The sequence below is a fragment of the Strongylocentrotus purpuratus genome, unplaced genomic scaffold (genome assembly GCF_000002235.5).
Source record: "Strongylocentrotus purpuratus isolate Spur 01 unplaced genomic scaffold, Spur_5.0 spur5_scaffold_14, whole genome shotgun sequence".
NCBI classification, from domain to species: Eukaryota; Metazoa; Echinodermata; class Echinoidea; order Camarodonta; family Strongylocentrotidae; genus Strongylocentrotus; species Strongylocentrotus purpuratus.
In genome coordinates, this window is record NW_022145599.1 from 20926135 (window position 1) to 20948554 (window position 22420).

The 22420-nt window shown below is 39.1% G+C and overlaps 1 protein-coding gene and 1 long non-coding RNA gene across 2 annotated transcripts; one reads left to right on the top strand and one right to left on the bottom strand.

The window, feature by feature from the left end:
* Window positions 1–3266: 3266 nt before the first annotated feature.
* Window positions 3267–8742, bottom strand: LOC100890808 (leucine-rich repeat-containing protein 15). Its single transcript, XM_030985140.1, has 4 exons — window positions 8533–8742; window positions 7457–7713; window positions 6202–6547; window positions 3267–3320 (listed from the first exon to the last, which is right to left on the bottom strand). The coding sequence occupies exons 1-4, from the start codon at window positions 8740–8742 to the stop codon at window positions 3267–3269; spliced, it is 867 nt and encodes a 288-aa protein (XP_030841000.1).
* A 5012-nt stretch (window positions 8743–13754) lies between these two features.
* Window positions 13755–16899, top strand: LOC115923538. Its single transcript, XR_004063953.1, has 4 exons — window positions 13755–14036; window positions 15514–15608; window positions 16034–16173; window positions 16724–16899. It is a non-coding gene; the product is annotated as an uncharacterized LOC115923538 (long non-coding RNA).
* The last annotated feature ends 5521 nt before the right edge of the window (window positions 16900–22420 follow it).

Below are 22420 nucleotides of genomic sequence, written 5' to 3' on the forward strand. Positions count from 1 at the left end.
AGGTATGACATTTGTTATGTTTTATTTATTTATTTAATTATTTAACCACTGTTAAAACACTTGCTATCAGCCACAAGGCTGTTTTTCAGCAAGTTCATTAACAGACATTCACACAATACACATAAACAAAACAAATATAATTCCTAATACAAATTAAAATAACAAGAATACAAATGTGTAAATAAATCTTGGTAACAATCACAATTAGTATTTTAAATATCAGAAATTATGAGAGAATTTTTGTTTTATATTCAAATCACAAGCTCCTAATCATAAAACAGATCATCAGGGGTACATGTAGATCGAGTGAAAGAGCGAGAGCGAGCGAGAGAGAGAGAGAGAGAGAGAGAGAGAGAGAGAGAGAGAGAGGGAAAGAGCGAGAGAGAGAGACAAAGATATACAATAACAATTCGCTCTTGTCAGCTCCTGTCTATATACAGCACCTATAGTTTTTCACTTTGCATCCCCATGCATCCCTCTCCTTGATCCCCACCATTTTATTACATGTACCGGTGATGGAACAAAATGACAAGTTGATCATACAAAGTCAAACAAAACAAAGATTTTACGAACACATAACTCCTCAACAAAGGTCTGCAATTCAAGTTTGAGCGTTGATAACTCTCGTTGCTATATTATCCTACTTTACCTTGGTATCATCATCGAAAAACATGTTAACTCCCCTTTGTAATGATGCCCCAATTGTAATGATCGCGTAATCATGGAATGTGCAGTTCACCTAAATATGTGGCCAAGTCTCAAGTGAAATGTTGCAAAATTAATTGTTGTTCTCAACTGAATTCTTCATTTGTTTGGTGGATAGATTGCGTTTTCAATGATAATCTCACGATCAATCGATCAAAACACTTTTCATCTTCCAAGCAAAGATGAAAACGGCATATAGCACGCCATTTAATATTGACCACCTCAACATCATTCAAAACATGTTTCATTCTCCTAAGAATAGGAGAATACACCGTTAGAATTCATGCCTGGTCGCCTCTTTAAATATAATCCATCCTCCAAAAAAAAAAAAAAAATAACAATGCATTCTGCAATATTTCACTTTTGACTAGGCCCGATATTCAGATCTACTGTGCATTCCATGAATACTTGTATAAGGGAAATAAGCAGGCTTTTCAATGATACCGAATTCAAGTATGATAATACAGTAACAAGAGAGATAGCAATGCTCAAACTTGAATTGCAGAACTTTTTGAGGAGCTTGGATACTGCTGCTACATGATATGGAACGGAATTCTCAAAGCAATTGATTTCCTTTATTTATTACATCTAGTTATGGATGAACTTTAAAATGCAAAGCTTTTAGAGCTGAGCCAGATGATTAATCGTCTCGCTATTTAAGCCGTTAACACCGTAAATACATGTAGTATTAAGAAGCATCGTCATACGATTTTGGTGTTATAAAGCGCTGAATATATCTACAATCAGTGGCGGTTCAGGGGGCACAGAGGGCACGTGCCCCCCCCCCCTCCTCCGGTAAAAAAAAAGGGGGAAGGGGGAAGGAAAAAAAAGGGGGTGAAGGGGGAAGGGGAAAAGAATGAAATGGGAAGAGAGAAAGAAGAAGAAAAGAGGGAGGAGAGAAAAGGGGAGAGGAGAAAAAGGAGGAGGAAAGGAAAAAGAGAAAGAAAGTGGAGAGAAAAGGCGGAAAGGGAAGAAAGGGGGAAAGACGGAGGAGAAAAGGGGGATGGGGAGGGGGTGGGGAAGAAAGAAAGGGGGATGATATTATAAGAAGGAGTTTTTTTACCGGGAAAGGGGCGGGGGGGGGGCGCACGCAATATTTCAGTGTGCATAATATGGGATCCCTCTTGCCAGGCGTGTAGCTCCCCCCAAAGAAAATAACACAAGAAGAACAACAACAACAAAAAGGAGATGGAAAGAAGGGGGAAAGAGAGGAAGGAAAACAATGAAAGAGAATTGAATAACGATAGAAGAGAGGTGCGAGAGCATGAGGAATTGCATTTCTTTTAAAACAACCAGGGTCGTCGCTAAAGGTGTCGTGGGGGTGCGCCTACCCACCTGTCATGATATTGGCGGTAGAATTGCACTGCTGTCGGGAGAAATAAGGAATGGGGGAGGGGGAAATGAGAGGGAAAGGGATAGAAAAGAACAAAAGAACAAAAAATTCCCCTACGTACTGTGACTTTTTATCGGAAAAAAGGAACATTTTCTAAAAATTCAGACAATGATTAAGAGTCGAATCGTCTTCTTTCTCTAATAATTTAATGAAACGTCGAAGCTTCCGCGCATCACCTGGGAAGGGGGGGGGGGGGGACTGAACTCGGCCTAGGATTAAGAGTCGAGAACGATACAACAAATCGTCTTCTTTCGATTCTCTAATAGTTTAATGAAACATCAAAGCTTCCGCGCTTGGCGCGGGATGAGCGAAAATGAATTCAGTCAAGGATTAAGGTATAATGAAAATAAACATGTTTTTAAATGATACCAAATTGAAGTATGATAATACAGTAACAAGAGAAATAGCAATGCTCAAACTTGAATTGCAGAACTTTTTGAGGAGCTTGAATACTGCTGCTACATGATATGGAACGGAATTCTCAAAGCAATGGATTTCCTTTATTTTTCTTTTATTTCTTTATTTATTACATCTAGTTATGGATGAACTTTAAAATGCAAAGCTTTTAGAGCTGAGCCAGATGATTAATCGTCTCACTGTCTAAGCCCTTAACACCGTAAATACATGTAGTATTAATAATCATCGTCATAGGATTTTGGTTTTATAAAGCGTTGAATATATCTACAACCAGTGGCGGATTCAGGGGGCGCAGGGGGCACGTGCCCCCCCCCCCTCCGGTAGAAAAAGGGGGAAGGGGGAGAAAAAAGGGAGAAAACGGAGGGGGAAAAGAAAGAAAAGGGAAGAAAGAAAGAAGAAGAAAAGAGGGAGGAGAGAAAAGGAGGAGGAAAGGAAAAGAGAGAAGAAGGGGGAGGGAGGAAATGAAAGGGAAAGGGAAAGAAAAGAAAAAAGGAAAAGACAAGAAAGGAAAGAAATGTAAGAGAAGAGAAGAGAGAAAGAGAAAAAAGAGGAAGGAGAGGAAAGGAAAAAAAAGAGGAAAGGAAAAAAAGAAAAGAAAAAGGAAACAAAAGAGACGGGAGATGAAAGAGAAGAGAGAGAGAGAGGGGGGGGGGGGTAAGAGCCTGAGATAAGAGGGGTGTGAGTAAAAGAGACAGGGGGATGTTCGGTGGAGTCACCACGTCGAGGGGGCAAGAAAGATACGCATAGATATTTATGGTGCTGTGTCGGGTCCGCTGTGTCGGTATTCTCGCTCGATCCAAGTGTACTGTATCAATGCAAAAGTTTTAAGTCGGTGAGATGTATTATATCGGTCGGCCGACTACGAACTGTGACTTTTTATCGGGAAAAAGAAACATTTTTTAAGATTAAGAGTCGAATCGTCTTTTTTCTCTAATAATTTAATGAAACGTCAAAGCTTCCGCGCTTCGCGCGGAAGGAGGGGGGGGGGGGGAACTGAATTCAGACTAGGATTAAGGGTCGAAAACGTTACAACGAAACGTCTTCTTTCTCTAATAACTTAATGAAACATCAAAGCTTCCGCGCTTCGCGCGGGAGGGGGGAGGGGGGGAACTGAATTCACACAAGGAGTATATAAGTAACGAAAACAGTACAACGAATCGGCTTCTTTTTCTAATAATTTAATTAAACGTGAAAGATTCCGCGCTTTGCGCGGGATGGGTGAAAAATGAATTCAGACATGGATTAAGAGTAATCATTTAATGACACGTCAAAGCTTCAGCGCTTCGCGCAGGAGTGGGAAACTGAATTTAGACAAGATTAAGAGTCGAGAACGGTAGAACGAATCGTCTTTTTCTCTAATGATTTAATGAAACGTAAAAGCTTCCGCGCTTCGCGCGGGATCGGCGATGAATTCAGACAAGGATAAAGAGTAATTATTAAATGAAACATCAAAGCTTCCGCGTTTCGCGCGGGATGAGCGAAAATGAATTGAGACAAGGGTTAAGAGTAATAATTTAATGAAACGCCAAAGCTTCTGCGCTTTGCGCGGGAGGGGGAGAAACTGAATTCAGACAAGGATTAAGAGTCGAAAACGTTATAACGAAACGTCTTCTTTCTTTAAAACCTTAATGAAACATCAAAGCTTCCGCGCTTCGCGCGGGAGGAGGGGGGGGGGGGGGGGAACTGAATTCACACAAGGAGTATATAAGTAACGAAAACAGTACAACGAATCGGCTTCTTTTTCTAATAATTTAATGAAACGTGAAAGATTCCGCGCTTTGCGCGGGATGGGTGAAAAATGAATTCAGACATGGATTAAGAGTAATCATTTAATGACACATCAAAGCTTCCGCGCTTCGCGCGGGAGTGGGAAACTGAATTTAGACAAGATTAAGAGTCGAAAACGTTATAACAAAACGTCTTCTTTCTCTAATGATTAAATGAAACGTAAAAACTTCCGCGCTTTGCGCGGGCGGGGGGGGGGGGGGGGGGGGGGACTGAATTCACACAAGTATTATATAAGAAACGAAAAACAGTACAACGAATCGGCTTCTTTTTCTAATAATTTAATGACACGTCAAAGCTTCCGCGCTTCGCATGGGAGTGGGAAACTGAATTCAGACAAGATTACGACCCCGTTCTCATTCACTTCGTTGGAGCGGTATAACTAAGACCCGTTCCTCAGGAGCAGTTCTTAGGTGAGTGAGAACGGTCAAAGTATTCCAGAAGTGGACTTCAGGACCGCTCCAGAAGACCACCTCGGGAGGTGGTCTTTAGGAACGGGTCTTATTAAGAGCGGTTTGGACCGCTCTAACGTGCAATGTGAACGGAAGCGTACTTTGACCGGAAGTGAGCTAGTGACGTTCCGTGCGAAACATGTAGTACAGTACATACGGTTTGTATTCCGCGCGCGAAAAAATTGACCTGCTGACCTGAGCTGCCATAGCAACAAGACCACTTTGACTCGTGGAGCGGTTTGAGCCATAAAAAACTGCTCGGAGTGTGAACGCTCGCAAACCGTTCCTCAAGACCCGTTCCTCTGGAGCGGTCTAACTAGACCACTTTCAAAGTGAGTGAGAACGGGGTCTAAGAGTCGAGAACGGTAGAACGAATCGTCTTTTTCTCTAATAATTAAATGAAACGTCATAGCTTCTGCGCTTCGCGCGGGAGGGGCGCAACAAAAAGTAAGAGTCGGGAATGGTACAACAAATCGTCTTCTTTCTCTAATAATTTGATGAAGTGTAAAAGCTTCCGCGCTTCGCACGGGAGGGGGCGAGGGGAATTGCATGGCCCCGGGTTTATAGGGTTAAATTTGTTAACATTGGGACATTGGCATTAATATATTTGTAGGTAATTGGTGGCTTCTACACCCCCCCCCCCCCCACTGAAAAAAGGTCTAGCGACGCCTCTGATAACAACACAGTTTATACACTCGAGATAATTTTTGCAAGTACTGGTGAAGTACCAGACCACCGTCTTTGTCATTATGCAGCAACGAAGATTATACAACGTCTCGCGACGTGACAGATCACTTTTCTCTAATAAACTTCTAACCAAAAGGTTTTTTTTCAAAGAAGCGCCGGTGGAAATTAATGCGCCAAATGTGGTTCTCAAATTGCAAAAGATCCCTACTCTTGGAGGGGGTAGGAAAAAGCAATTTTACGTCATATTACTCCAGGAAGTGCCTGAAAATGCGCCTATAATGTGGTTCTAAAGTTGCAAAAATGCTTCCTACTCAGGGAGAGGGTTCTGAACCCATCACAGACCCACCCCGCTAGGTCGCTCCGCTCCCTCGCCGCTGATGCCTCACTCCATCGTTTTTAATCTATTTCACCTCATGCGATTTTGTGCTCCCCCCCCCCGTATGAAATTCCTGGCTCCGCCACTGACAATGTCTCTAAGTGCTTTACAGATATTGTGTAGTGTATATACATAATATCATATATATTTGGGCTAGTGTGCATTTATAAGAATGAACGTATTAAGAAAAATACGCCAGAGTGAAAAACCATATAATTTCGACAGGAAAGCAACGGCTCTGCTTTATCGTGACCACCAACGCTATAATTATGGTCATTGTGAAAGGGCAAATGATCGAGTAGGAGACTGTTCTCAGTGTCACTGCCGTTTCCAGATGACTCCTCGGAATAACCGTCTGGACAGAGCTCAGAAGGGTGCAGACTCACAGCACTTCTATTTCTGAAGATTGCTGGACTCGAACAGTAGACCCTCTGCACCCCCGACCTCTGAAGCCATCCCACCAGTGCCACGGCCTCACAGTCGCAACGCCAGGGGTTTGGGTCGAAGTAGACATTCCTTGACAGAAGCGGAAGGCTGGATGATGGGTGCAGAGACACAAGCTGGTTGTTTCCAAGGCGGAGAGTGAAATGGCTCTGGTTGACGAAGGCAGACTGACCGATGAAGTCAATCCGATTGTTTTCGAGATTGATTTCCACGACGTGGACTGCTTTCACAAAGGCAAGGCATGGGATGGTTCTGATCGAGTTCTTGCTAAGATCGATGATTCGGATCCTGGGGATTTCAAGGAAGGTTTCCAGAGAAAAAGACTTGATCCTGTTGTTACTCAAGTTCAGATTCGTCAGGAGGGGCGCCTTTAACATGGGAATACTAACCACGTCGTTGCCATTAAGAAGCAAATGAGTTACCATTTGAAGTGAAGGTTCGAATATTGAGGCGTTGGTTTGACGGTTGAGACGAAACAACGTTACATTAACCATCCAAATCTTCTTAAGGATGATTGAAGTTCTGTTAGGGGTAATCAACGAAATGTTTTGTACATTCGTATGTGATAGAGAAAGCATAAGCAAATCAGGAAAATACTCAACGAAAAATGATACAATTGGATTTCCTTCCAGATTCAGATACCATATGGCGCATCCTTCCATAGCTCCTGGACCGACGTAGGATATGTCATTCCATCCTAATGACACATAGGAAAGCTCGCATGGGATGGACATCAACTCATCTTGAGTTTCCGTGGTATGGCAAAAGTTGACAGAAAAAGTCTTGATGCGATTATTAGAGCAAGTAATTTGCCTTAAATCCAAAGGCAAACGTAGGTCTGTTAACCTATTATTGTCAATGATGATGTTTTCCATCACTCGTCTGTCAAAAACCACCGAGCAAACACTACTGATCCTGTTTCCACTTACGTCTAATGTCAAAGCATTTCCGACTCTGTCCACAGAAGTCAATGCATTGTTTTGCAAGAATAACTGATGAAGTGTTAGATTTGCTGGAAGTGAAATGTTAGAAATTTCATTTGAGCTAAGTTTAAGGTGAGTGAGAAATGACAGATTTATGAAATTATTCTCGGTCACCACCTTGAGGGAATTGAATCTTAAATCTAAGGACCTGAGTTGGGGCAATGCGGACAGATCAGGAAATTCTGTCAGTTGATTTCCATCAAGCTGCAAATACTGCACGTTGAACGAGCCGTTGAATGCTCCTGCAAGCACTGTTCGGATTCGATTATGTGATAGGATAAGGGACTGAAGAACACTCATTCCAGTAAAGTTTTCAAGTACAGCTAGTCGGTTGTATGACAAATCAATTGATCTCAGCCCTTCGTGTTGGTCAGCCGGTTCCCAGTCAATCCTTTGAATGTTATTGTACGCCATACGAAGATTTGCTAGGCCAGGAGTGTGTCGAAGAAAGGCCAGTGTTGTTATTCTATTCTGGTCGAGATTTAACGTTGATAAGCTTGAGGGGACAATACTATTAGAAGTGTTGCAATGCGTTGTATCACGCCCATCTGTTATTTTAAACTCACTAATGTCATTCTTACTGAGATGGAGGTACATAATATTTGGAAAGACGCACAAGTCCAAAGTGACTTCTCCACTTATTGCCAAATCGTTAACATAAAGAGAAATCAGGTTGGGTGAGTAAGGAATAGCATGGATGTCTTTCATCTTGTTTCCCGATAACAGTAAATTACGTACAGCACTGCTTTTAGAAGGAAATACATTCTGAAATGATTCGAAACGGTTCCCGTCCAAATGAAGCAGAGTAAGATTGACGTACCCCCAGGAGTCTGGGAGATGCATAAGGTTTGCGAAACGCAAATCAATTATTTTCAAGATTGAAGAAGGGGGTGGGTTGGAAATCGTGTGGATTGGATTTCTCCTGAGGATAAGGAATTCTAGAGTCGTCAGGCTCGCCAGATCCGGTAGGTGACGGATACTGTTATCACTCAAATCAATCGTACGAAGCCGGTTCGCATGCCTTATTTCATGAATATCGAAATGCTTTAAACCAACTGCTATGACACTGATGATGCATATCGAAGGAGATAAAGATGATAAACTCTTCATGAAATTATGAGACATCTCTAAATTCAAATCGCTGATATCGGCAACGTTTTGGAAACTGGTGGATGTAATTTCCTGGATAAAATTCGAGCTTAATTCTAGGTAGATAAGAAACGGCAAGTCTCGAATAGAAGTGATATGTGTTATCTGATTATATGAAAGATCTAGTTCCCGAAGACTAGCAAGTCCGACAAAGGCTCTTGGTCCCAGTCTTGATATAGCATTTTGTTGAAGACGCAAGGTAATAAGACGAGATAGCGTGGAGAATGCTTCATCTCCGATGGCAGTGAGTTGATTGTAGGTCAAGGCAAATGTTCTTGCATCTCTTGGAACATTGACATCTGGTACCGTGGTCAACGATCTCGCGTCACAGTCGACAAAGATGCCCGGCATATGTACGAAGCATTCACATGGCTGAGGGCAAATGACTGGAGCGCCACAAACAATCGGGAATGGCACAAGAAGCCACAACAAGAACAAAGCGAATTTTGTTCCTTTAAGCATGTTTGCCGGTAGAGCCATTTCATCAACTTTTCGCGTTAAAAATGCGACGACTGATGATAAGAAAATACTGGCAGTGTATCATTACTTCTCCTTTTTATATGCAAAATACTCCGAGTACGGCTTTTACTAAAAGGAAAAAGTGAGACTGTATCGTATCCATGATCGTATCCTACTATCTTGCATGTTTTAAATTGCACAAATCCTTGAAACACGTTGGTCTCTTTGCTAATCCGCCGGGATTGAGAGGTCCATCATCGATCCTTCCCAGGGCCCTACCCACAAGCATAGCTTTTAGGGTCTCTAATTGGATCATGTTTGTTCGTCATGACTGCTATCCCTGGTGTATTTTAATAAACTGAACTGAACTAAGCTGAACCCCCCCCCCCCACAATAACAAGCAAGCAGATAATATTGAGATGAATTAAAGAATTTTGTTGGAGTTCAATAAAAGGGAAATAGATTGCTTAATTAAGTATCGACGCGATCAAGTAGGCCTATTAGATAACAACCTTGATCGTACTCTAATTACAAATCATTAGGAAGCCAAACGAACTTGCCCTGAAATTATCATGCTTCTAGTCAATATCATTAATGTCAGGAGATTGGAGAGATAATTAAGTGGACTCAAGGCAGGGGAAGATCGAGTTTGATTATTTTTTTCATTTTTGTAAGTTGATATATTCATGGAAGTAGATCCTAATTAGATTACCAATCAGAATATTTAATTTTCTTCTTTTCTCCCTTCATATTGCCACTGCCTGTTTCCACATAGAAAATAAAAAGAAAGTTGGTTACTAGCATGATGGTGGATTTTAATTAGTTTTATGTAGGTCTATAATAGAAATTGACTCCCTTTCTGACGAACAGGGACTTAATTTCCATAATTAAACGCATCCCTTAATATTTTTGTTAATGTCTGTCTCAAATGTGATATGTTAAGATGTTAATTTTAGGGTTTACCTTGCTCATATTTAAATCGAAAAATATGAGGACACCTTGTTTACTCGATCAAGTTCTGTAATTGAAAATATAATATCATTTTTAAAAATGAATTATCCTCTAGTGATAAGCGGGTTTATATTAACTCATACACTTTTATCATGAGTTAAAGGTAGCCTCCTATGTCCCATTTGTAGCCAACGTCTCATACTGTAAATCTTTGCAGGAACTATGAATATGTCACGTATGTCCTATCGGTGAATTTTAAACGTTAGCAGTGTCCTAGTATTCAAATTATGTAAGGAAATACCCGTTTACTTTCTAGACCTTACTGTCAGACACTATTGAGTGACTGGCTGACTTCTTTTTATTTTTGTTAATAACATACATAAAATGAGCTGTAAAGGGTACATGAGCATTTGTCTACCTCAATAACCCACTTTTTGTAATGGCCAAAATTAAACTGATTGAATCTTTGCGCAGCACAAAATGTACGACCATTCGGTACAAAGGTCTGAAAATCAGACTACTTACTGAAAGGATTGCAATCCCTAAAGTTGATTCAACAACTAACGATCGTTATTTTCCCACAAAAAGACATTTTCAAGACCTTTCGTTTTGAGGAAAGTTCTAAATTAGTATTATCTGTCAAATGCCGTTGGAATTTAACTTTTTCATTTACTTGGCCTGCAAATGTGACATAGTACCTTTAAAGTTCTTCTGGCTCTCAAGAGGAGATGTACGGCTGCACAGGCAGCAAAGTACCCAAGTATTGCTTTAAAAATCCATCACCACTACTACCATAATCTTTCGAATCTTTTGATCTTTTTTTCGATCTATTAAATTTGTACGGTGGTATATATTATTATGAGAAGCTGGATTTACGAATGGAAAAGCCAATAGAGTCAATAAGTCAGACAAATTGAATTAAAATGTAGATTGGGGCTTGGAACGAATGCAATAATGGTTTCTTTAGTTGATTTTGATTTTCAGACGAGAAAGGAAAATCTTGGTGACGTCAATCCCAACTGGATTTTAATTTCAGGAATATGTACTAGATTTTATGGCCCTAACAACAAATGTGCATGGAATTAAACGGAAAGGATGTGAGAAATGAGAAAAGATATTGTTAATGGTCCGGGGATTTGTTGTATTCTACTATTATCTTATCATATCTAGATTATTGAATACTGGAGTGGGGGAAATGCAGCATAAAGAAGACCGGGAAAAAAAATATACTGCTCCAGAAATAAAAAGGTTTAAGAAAAATGTGTAACACTTTCTTTAGAGCACACACTGATATTTTATTTTGCCAAAATCGCATTCTTAATTAGTGACCTTTATCGATGTCAGTTATATAAATGTATCTACAAACTTGATAGAAAGAACATACCTTTTGACATGAAAAAGAATTTAAAAACAATTCTTTACAATACTAGAACTTATATTAAATGATTATCACTTGCCAAAAAGCAGAACTTTTTTTCTTCTTCTAGCAAAACTATATTTTTTTCACAGGACCAACATTTTTTGTATTGTATTTTATATACAGTATCACAAGAAGCAAGAATACCAGTGACAGGCAGTAGGACAATCATGTATAATAAATATTGGTCACTTCCATGGCAACCATCAAAATAGTCTGTCTCTCAACTACTATCACCCCCTCTCTCTGTCTCTGTTTGTCTGTCATCTTGTCTGTCTGTCTGTCCATAGTAGGTCCATGGTATGTCTGTCTCTATCTCTCTACTCCTGTCTCCCCCATCTGTAATAAGAGTACATAATTATGATAGCAAGGAGGACATGAAGGACTCCCAGGAGTATCTTAAAATGATTTCTGTCTCTCAACTCTTCCTCTGTTCCCCTCCCTCTCTCTCTATCTCTCTCTCTCTCTCTCTCTCTCTCTCCCTCTCTCCCAATTTCTGATAACAATATCCGTGACAGCAATTAGGACAGTTAATCACTCCCGTGACTACCTCGAAACGTCTCAGTTTTCAACTTATCTCCCCCTCTCACTCTTTACCCCCCCCTCTCTCTCTCTCTCTCCCTCTCTCTTTCTCTCTCTCTCTTTAACTCTCCCATTTCTGATTACAAAACCCGTGACAGCAATGAGGACACTGTTAATCACTCCCGTGACTATACCTCCAAACACTCTCAGTTTTTAAAACTTATCTCCCCCTCTCACTCTTTTCCCCCCCCCCCCCCCCACTCTCTCTCTCTCTTCCTCTTCCTCCCCTCCTTTCTCCGAATGATAAAATGCCAGTGATAATTAAGTAGGAGGACAGTACTATTGGTCACGGCCATTGCGACCGCCAAGATAAACTCATCGAGAGCAAACACAGGATGATGCCTCGATTTCAGTTTGCGCATCAATTATTATCTTAATTGCCTAATCATTCGTGACATTAAGTACATGCTATAAGTACGGTTATAACGACGCGGAAGCCGTTAGAAAAGTCAACTGATAAAGCGTTTACATGGCAACAGAAACGCCGATATGAAGTGCCTGTTTTTTTTATTTGGTGAGTGACTGTATATATTAGAGGAATGATGCTGTGATTAAGTTTATCATTTATTCATTTGTTTTCATTACACGCACTTTAAATGCAATATTTCCCAAAATGTTACAGGCTGGTTTCTACATAACATGTCGTTTATTCATAAAGACCGGTACTACCGTTGACATATAAATTGAAAAGAATAATTGTATTTGAAGTCAAATAAAATTATTTGAAGTTGGCATATAACAGCGGTAAGGGACAGATGTACTTATTTTTAAGGGGATCTAAGGATCGCTTTGAAATATTTTAGTTTGGTTTTAAGAAGCGCTCCTGGGCCCGTATTCAATAAACTTCTTAAGCTTGAAATCTAAGTACTTTTTCTTAAATTTTGGCTAAGAAAAAATCTTAGCCAAAAATCGTATTCTATAACAGCAATGGGGACTTAAGAAATTTGCCTTAAGATTAAGAAGGATTCTTAGATTTTATCTAAGAAAAAGGACTTAAGTAGCATGTCGTATTCTAATACAATCGAGATATCTAAAATAAGTAAGAAATCTACCCTATATTTAAGCATACTACGAGGATGCTTAAATGGGGCTTTGGCACCGGCAGCTCAGTGATGCTGCAAGCAACCGCTTCGGGTTTCGATCAAATGGAATAAAAACAATGCATGCAGCGCGTGCAGCGCGAGCGCAGGTTATCAGTTGACCTATATAACAACGTAAGCTTCGCGTAATATACAGCGTCGACGGCGCAGCGCGCAGGAGCGCCATAGGCTCTTTGTACTTGTACTAGTATGTTTGTTTGTATATATATGTACGTACACAACTAAACGAGTAGTAGCATAAGTATGCATAACACTAAATCATGACATGGCTGTCGTATATAAAGAAACCGTCTCTTACTTTATTAGTCTTTGGCGCTAAAGTATGGAAACAGGGAATAATGTGCAATCGGCATAATATTAGGTGAGACAAAATTTGTTATAGTATGAGTCTGATAAAGGTTACATCTAGCCATTTGATTAATTTTAGGCCATCATAACAGTAGACGATGTAAAACAATGAAAGGGTAGCTCCAAATCCAATGCTAGCTAGCGCTGGTCGGCCGGCTAGCGACGGCGCTCCCTTCATACTCACAGACCTGCGGCTGCGACATAATAAGTAAGCCCGGTTGGGCTCCTCGGAGTTGTTTGACAGAAAAGTATAAAAAGCCTACAGTGGATGTTAGATCTAGCCTCAGGTGGTCTTGACTAGACTGTTTTAGTGTCAGTTGGTCAATCCCGAAATAATTATGTGAGCATCGTTCCTCCCTTACGCTCTCCCATACATGTTAGTGTATAATTTTCGTGCGGTGCGATTTTTATTTTAACACGCAAATTACATAGGCAAATCGAGTTGCAATTAATCCGCTCGAGTCGACCACATCAACTTTCCCACATGACGTCATCGGGTCTAAGCAAAGACGTTTAAATATAATTACTAGACGGAAAGCAGCACGCGCGGAAACCATGCAGACGAATGGGATTAGGCTCCGCCTCTTTTGGATCATTTGAAGACAAAATAAGCTACCGAGGCGGCTTTTTGATTGGATATGAGCCTCATGAATATGTATTTTATCGATAGTATCGTTTAAGAAACCGGATAATATATTTGACCTCATTGCGTCACTTTAATTATGCAGATTTATGCACGACGCTACTACACTCGCACAAACTGAGAAGAGTTAGTTCATTGAGAATGGGTGAGTAATTGATTGAAATATGAGTAGATTAAGTGAGTATTTAGTCATCATTTTGAAAAAGCTGCAATAGTCTTCGTGATGTACGGTAATTTCGTTACATTTGGAGACAGTTCTCAACAGATTTTTGGGGAAAAGACTAGTTAAATATTGCTCTTGAAATTGCACTTTGATTTTCATCGTCATGAAGTAGTTTGACTGCGGTTTGCCGTCATTTCACCCTAGTACTCCAGTTAGGGCCCCGGCGTTCCGGCAGGCCCACCCCGGGGAATTTCGGTGCTCATTTTGCATCAAGATCAAACTTTCTAATCAAGTTTTATTTCAGATTTGATCGTCATCATGAATCTAATTCACCAATCATCGATTTAATTTAAATCTAGATTTAACGTTTCACCTTAAAATAATCTACGAAGCATGATTTTTTTGATAATCCAAGTGGATTAGAGTCTAATTCTTGTTAAAATCTTTAGTAGATCTAGACCTAACTTACTTAGATGTGGACTCGGATGGCTTTACTAAATATCAGTGCCATCCGTTCGCTCAGTTGCATCATAGTTCATACGCGGTGCGTGTCAACTTTATTTCTATACCAAAATTATCTGTGACCATTGATAATCAAACAACTCCAAATCCTATTTAATTTAGATGTAAACCTGGAACTTATTAATAAAAAATATTCAAAAAACATCAACACTAGATCTAGGAATAGGATTTGTTTATTTAGATTTTGTGTGGGTTCAGTGTGCTTGTCAAGTTGTCATTACTCGTCTCTAGTATAGATCTAACAGTTACTACTAGAGCCTAGTCCCTAGAGTCTAGTAGATCTACTAGATCTAGATCTAGATCCCTATCAAGGGGGGGGGGGGGGGGTGGGGGGTTTAACATTTTGAAATCGGGCCAAAAATTTCGCAACGACTCAGCCAGCCGCTGATTAAGCGGGGAGGGGGGGGGGGGGGTCTTTTTGAGGTCATCCATTAGGATTTTTTTTGATTTTTTTAAAATCAACACTAAAAAAGGGGGGGTTTCCAGAAAAACATATAGAGGTCTAGGTCTACCTAAAAAAAAAAACTCAAGGGGGAGGTCTAACACCCCCCCCCCCTGCGTACGTGCCTGACCCCTATTATTATTACTTTTAATATATTAGAGATTTCTTTCTTCTCCAAATCGTGCAGTTCATGTTGATAAATCTATTTGTTTGTGTAAGAGAAGACCCCTAGTCCACAATTATGTTTACTTATGTAGTCCACTTCTTCTTGTCTTAATAAACCAATTCTACTTAAGACTACTTTATATTTATAGGCCATATATAAAGCACTTTTGAGGCACAAGTTAAATCTTCCATTTAATTTTACTTTGTACTTTGGTCCATTAAATTGGAATGTTGATTTTCACACCATATTAAAATTAAGGCCAACCATGACATGAAAAATAGCTTTTATGCTAGATCTATATTGATTTTGTTTTCTTTTTGTTTCAACAGATTGAAACTAATGAAGAGCTGGAAGGAGTTAACTGATGAGTAGACATTACAACATTTCTTATATTTGCAAGATGAAGCTGAAAGTCCCATTGCAGGTAAAATTTTCAGGATATTTAGCACACAAATATTAAACGACCACCTATCAATTCACTAAAAAGGAAATGGAACTAAGTTTATGTTGCAAGTGTATATAGTGGAAGGGATATTTTATTCTAGTTCTTCCCTTTCTTTGTTTACAAAGGGATTTGTCCTTATTTACAGGAGGTCCTGTGTGTACAGAACGATGTCTAATGCACATTCAAAGCACTACATAATAATAATAATGATCATACATGTAGGGTATACACAGGACCCCTCATTACTTTTTTTGTAAGTGGTCCTTTCACCTCTTGAGCAATGAAGATGAAGAAGAACACAACATAAGATTGATAAAAGTCTGTTTATAGGATGTATTATGGTTGATATGTATCTATTATTATCATTTTTAATTGAAGTACCTACATTGTTTTCTCTTATGCAGGATGATGCTTCTCTACAGTGGATGATGAAGGCATGCTGATTACAAACCCAGGAGAGGAACAAAGAACAGATATTGACAGAAGCATATCTAGAGATGCGGGCCTACTACACTTCATACGAGCAAGTGTGCTAATATACAATGTAGGTACCCCCAATAACCTATTGTAGAACACATATCATGCAGAAAGTTATAGATCTGAAAAACATATTTTTCATTGTCCGTTACTTGTAAAAGAATACTTGACTGAATATCACAATTGTGATTTAGATTTAAAATAAAATGTTGATATCGATGAAATATAAGTCTACATTACGTATGTTTTAATATCATTATTTCCAGTACATTCTCTGGTCCAAGTTGTGTGGTCATTTTATGTCCCATACTTAACCGAGTATTATTCAATTTTGAGCACAAGTTCACAATACAAGTACATTGTACACGTATTACTTATTTCATACCTTGTCTGATCCAAGCTCCAGCAGGCCTATCGTCTTAATGGGATCATCAGAAATAATCTAACATGTGGTCAGTAACTAGTCTTGTAGGTAAAATAGTTTAGGTTTGCCCACTAGAATCCCAAGTGAATATTAGTCCTTCCTCTTTTTGTCAGAGCAGGTATCAGGGTGTATGTTATTAGTTGTTGTTTATTTTCTTATACACTGTATCTTATTTCATTTTTCCATTCAACAGACTTGGGTTATCATCACAGCCCTTTCTTCTGAAAACTAGCCTACAACTTCATCAATGAATGCAGAAGACATCTTCATGGGACTACGTCTTAAAGATGCAACCCTCATATAATGAAAGAGGACATTAGAGATGGGTTTAAACTTGAATATTTACATACTATTTATTTATTATTTGTATTATATATTTGTAGAATACCACATTTAGAAAAAGCTAATGAATTTATCATCTTGTCAACTTTCAAATATTTAAAGATAACTAATCATCAATGAATAAACATTAACATTTTAACAATGTCAACTACCATCTTATATGATGAAACTGAGGGCTGGGCAGAAAGAAATTTCCTTGAAATTTGAGTGATAATGATCTATCGGTCTATATCAGAGATTGAATTGATCAATGATATTTTAATTATAATTATACATGTTGAAATTCATTTACCTCAGTCTATGGACTTCTGTATTTGAAGTTTTGTAGATTATTACATTATTGCTGCTTCAAGTATTGTATGTAAGAAGGTTTGAAAGACAACCCTCTAAATGCACTAAATATGGAAACTGCTAATCATCATTGCCTTTTGTATCCAAACTGCTAATTTTAATAGAATCATGTTTTGATACTTCCTAGCTTAAGAAAACGGGGGGGGGGGGGGGGGGCTTGTTATCCTCTTCCTGGTGCTGTTTCTACATGGACCATGTAACAGGTTGCAAAAGTGTAAACAATATTATATTTGTTATATGTTTATATTAGAAGAATTTAGAAAATGAAAACGTTTTGAATTATAGAATTACTGTTGCTAGAAGTAATGGCAGTATTGATGTGTAAGGGAATGGGGTGGTTTTCCCAGTGAAATTAATGGTATACTAATGTAAAATTAATACAAAAAGAGAAAACTATTCTTAAAAATAAAATTATAAAGGACATGAGCCTCCTAACTAACAAACCACTTCTGGGTTGTTGTTGTTGTTTTTTTTTTGGGGGGGGGGGGGGGAGGGGGACAACCCAATTCAAAATTTCCAGCGTTAAATTCCATTGTCTTTAAACAAAAATTATGTCAAGATGTTGAAAAACAATGTTTCACTTTCCGTTTTCAAGTTAGAAAATTTGAATAAAATGATTAACATATTTTCCGATCTCTCTGGTCTCTACATTAAACATGTTCAAAGCTCCTGCAAAGGCTGCAAAAAGGAAAAGTGAAGTTAATCCAAGTGAAATGTGGACAGTAATGGAGTGAATATGGAATGGTTGATCGTAGTTGATAACGAGTAAACGTAAATGAGTGGTAATAACAACTACGACTGAAAGTGAGACAGAATGGAACTGCAACAGGTTGTTCAGTCAAGCAGGCACGTAGCCACGGGGGGGGGGGGGGGGGGGGGGGGGGGGGCCCAAAAAAAGAAGAAAATTCCACGATCGGTTGAACTTTTTTAGACCCCTTTTTTTTTACCTCGATCGATTACATGTATGTGCCCCCCCCCCCCCCCCCCCCCCCCCCCCCCAAACATCAAAGTCTGGCTACGTGCCTGCAGTCAAGACAACAAACCGTTAGTTGCAGAAGATAATTTACGAAAGCCAGAGAAAGAGAGAGAAAGGGAATCCTTAAGGTACGATGAGAGTGGGTGGAGAAAAACCATTCACTGTGCCACATAATTTGTTTGTCTAAAATAAGGAAACTTTATACATTAGTATATTTAAAATGTATAATCATAGCCAGAGAATGTGTTGTTATATGGCTTATAGCATGTTTTATTTAATAAAACAAAAACAGACCCAGTTATTGATAGACTAAAAAGGGAATAAGATCGAGACATTAAGAATATCAGTATTTCTTATTCAATGAAGTTAAGGCCACTCCCCCATATCGCGATGCATCCTGGGTATGAAGGGTGGAGCTTAGCAAGCCTGAGATCTGTGAAACTGGATGGTTATTATTATTTTTTGGACAATAAAGAGATTTTCAGAAAAATTTATGCTGGAATAATAATAAGTAGAGGTGTAATGATGTTTTCAAAGGCTACTTAGTTGGCGTAAATATTCAGAAATGAATTATACACGCCATTAAAACCTTTAAAAAAAAAAAAAACACAACAACGAGTGGAACTTTAAGGTCCACTTCCCGATGCATCCTGGGTACACCAGCTGTTATACTGGTGATCGATAATACAAGTTCGAGCGCGTATTTCACCTAACGGTGATCGCATCAGAATATTCCACGCTGATTCGCTGAATCACTTTGCGTTGCTAGCGCGCAGCGTGATGAATAAATTACCCATAATTCCGTACAGTAGATTATTTGACCTCTCTTATTACGCTGATACGCGCATTGTCTTTTACCATGTAGTGAACATCATTCCAGTACACTTTTCGCGGGGAGCATCCTACAGAATGCATAATTCATAAGGCTCATGAATTATGCAAGGTAGCTTATTTTGGCTTCTAATGGATCCGGACAAAATGGCGGAGCTTGGGGGGCCTAGAATTTGTCTTATCTTTCGTCTTGGCTAAGACAAACTGCTTTACGTGTTTAGAATACGGCTAAGGCAACTTTCTTAACCTAGACAAATTCTTAGACATTTTCTTAGACTTAAGAAAAATGTCTTAGAAGTTTATTGAATACGGGCCCTGAAGTACACTAAGCCTCGGTCACAAATGCCATTACGAAGTGCTACGTCGACACCGTACGAACGATTTTCAGACAATGGAAATTCGGGAAGACAATGGAAAAAACAGGGATATTCGTTCGTACGAACCTTTGTGACCGTAGCTTAAAATGCACCTTCTGAGTTGGGTCTGTTTGCCAAAGGGGTGAACGAGCAAGCGACTCGGTTGAGCTACATTTTGAATCGATACTCGACCATGTCACGTCCCTAGAAGGATCGAAGTACAGCAATCCCGTTCGTAGTACGTCCATCTCGTTATAAGTGCGTTTATTAGGTTTATTAAAACGAATTTAGGGCATCCTTGGACTTTGTGTTTTAATACGCCATATAATTTGCAATGTTTTATATCAAGAATAGTTATTTTTAGCAAGTAACTTTCTTAAGAGGTTATTGCATTATTACCTTGTTTAGGGAATATGACCGAAGGGGGTTTAACTTGTTTAGGTGTAAAATTTTCGAGAAAAGGCGCGAAAAACTAGAAAAGGGTGTGATTTCTACCAATATCACGTGTGTGCAAATCATAGATATCACAATTAATGTATAACCAAGCCCAATGTCATTGGGTGCGATGGAAATCAGTGATACATCAAACAAACGCCTTCCAAACACTTTCGACTCGTATCCACCTATCAAACCCATTATTGACATTAATTAACTCCTTCGATCATGCGACTCAAAAAAACAACTTGCCATCTATAATTACGAAGGTTTGCTCCTCCGTGTCACGTATTCGTTATCGGTATCAAAGCCCTGATCCAGTGGAGCATTATCGTTTGGAGTTTTGCCTTCTAATGGTGTTTCAATCTCCATTAACAGCTGGTCTACTTTGATCAACATATCAGCTGAGCCTAAATTTCGACTTTCCTATATTAAACTTTGAAAACCCTTTCAATTTATTTTGAATTGTCTCTGACTGGACAATACAGTTTATTGCGCTATACTCAGCTTAACAGTTTATCAGAAATTTCGCTGATCGATATAAATATAGATTCAAATCTTGAACATTATGGCCAGACGCCGTGGCTTTTTCTTCAAAGCGGCGCTCAGCCGATTCCTCTTTTTCCTTCACGGCGGCTTGGTAGTTATTTGGATTCTCATGATTAGGGATGGGGACTTAAAAACCATTTATTTCGGAAGTGCTCTTTACCTCCTCCCGGTTGAGATGCTCATCACGCTACGATGTACCAAGCATGGAGAATGGAAATGGTAAGTAGCTACGATTGTAGGAAATTTTATAAGATTCCATATGTTTAAATGGTGATCTGACTATTACATTTTCTACTTTATTTTTCCCTCCACTTTGAACCCTTAATTTGACGGAATAATACTAGGAAGAAAATTCTATAAAGAGGGGAAAGAATTACCCACAACGAAAATAAAAGTGCTCCTCTGCGATAAGTATTTTTCAAAACTCAAATATCACTCAAAAGAACTGTTTTCATTAATATATTTCTCCCTTCGCGGGTAACCACTCATTGCATTCACTTGTTATTAATGATAACACCCCTATGGATGAAATACACTTTGCATACCTTATGTGTCGCAATGTCGGGCAAGCTTTTCAGTTACCAAGAGAAGTTTGTTCATTTTATATCAATAGCTTAAAAACTCAATGTTGAATTGAAAGATTTATAAAATAAGTCACCTTTGCACTAAAACTGTGAGTATGTAAGATTTTGCTGTTTGAAGGAGTAAGTTTATACCTTATAGTGCATAACGGAATTAAATATTTTAATGAGGTATTCTTTAATATATTATCTTTCAACTGGGCAAGAAAAAAAAAATCAACGAAAAATGACTTTGGGCGCACTTTGGGTCCTCCCTGGCCCACTGTGCGCTGGGTCGCCAGTTAAAAACCCAAGATCTAGACATAATTAAGTAATGTCTCCGTTGACTAGCAACGCAGGGGAAAGATGTACCCAAAATGTCAAAGGGAGAAAAGACATAAAGAGGGAGATGGAGAGAGAGAGAGAGAGAGAGAGAGAGAGAAAGAGAGAGGGAGGGGACAAACAAAAAGAGAGAAAGAGAGAGAGAGAGAGAGAGAGAAAGAGAGAGAGAAAGAGAGAGGAGGGGGGGGGGGGGGCTGCATGAGAAGGAGAAATAAATCGAAATTAAGAGAGAGATTTAGAGAAAGAGAGGGAGAGAGAGAGAGAGAGAGAGGGGAAAGGGGGGGGGGAGCAATATGAAAATAAGATTAAACTAATGAAGTGAAAATTGCAATAACACCAATACAACGTAACTGTTCTACAGCAATAAGCAATAATTATAAGTCAGCATTGGTATTTCTTTTTCAACAATCTGATTAAAAAAATAAAAAACAATTTTCGTCTGATTCCTACTATCAGGTTCTCTCCAGCCCTGATGCTATATCTTCTCACTGTGATTCCGGGTATCGGGTTTTTGCATGTGGACATCCATGAAAGGAGGATGCAAAAGATGGGTGATCCGGGCGTATACGAGTGCGAGCAAATGGTGAAAAACACGTCGACTTTTCCCGAATTGGCTATGACAAGCATATGGTATGTAGACAATTTAAAAATATCATATGCTATGTATGTGTGTGTGCGTGTGCGGGTGTGTGTGTGTGTGTTTATTGTGTACAAAGTAAAAGTAAAAGTGTGTGTGTGTGTGTGTGTAATTGGGTTTTTACAGACGTGTATCAATCAGATATGATTATTTACGTCTGGGGACCGACTTTTAACGTCACCATCCGAAAGACGTGACTCAGTTTCGAACCTGCGTCCTCGGCTGAATCAGTTTGTAACTTCCATTGTTAGCTGGATTACAGGCGCACACCACAACGTCTAGTACTAGTAGTTGTTGTTTTTGTTGTTGTTTTTTGTTGTAATGGCAATCAGTCAAGACCTGACTATTATCACCAACGCCTTTCTTTTTAATATTAATTTCTTTCTTTCTCTTTTTTCTCTCTTTTTTTAAATAAGAGTATCAAAAATAAAATTAAAATATAGGCTTCTCTCTCTTTTTCTCTTTTTTCCCCCCTTAAAATGAAATGAAAGAGAAAATAGAAAGAAAAAAA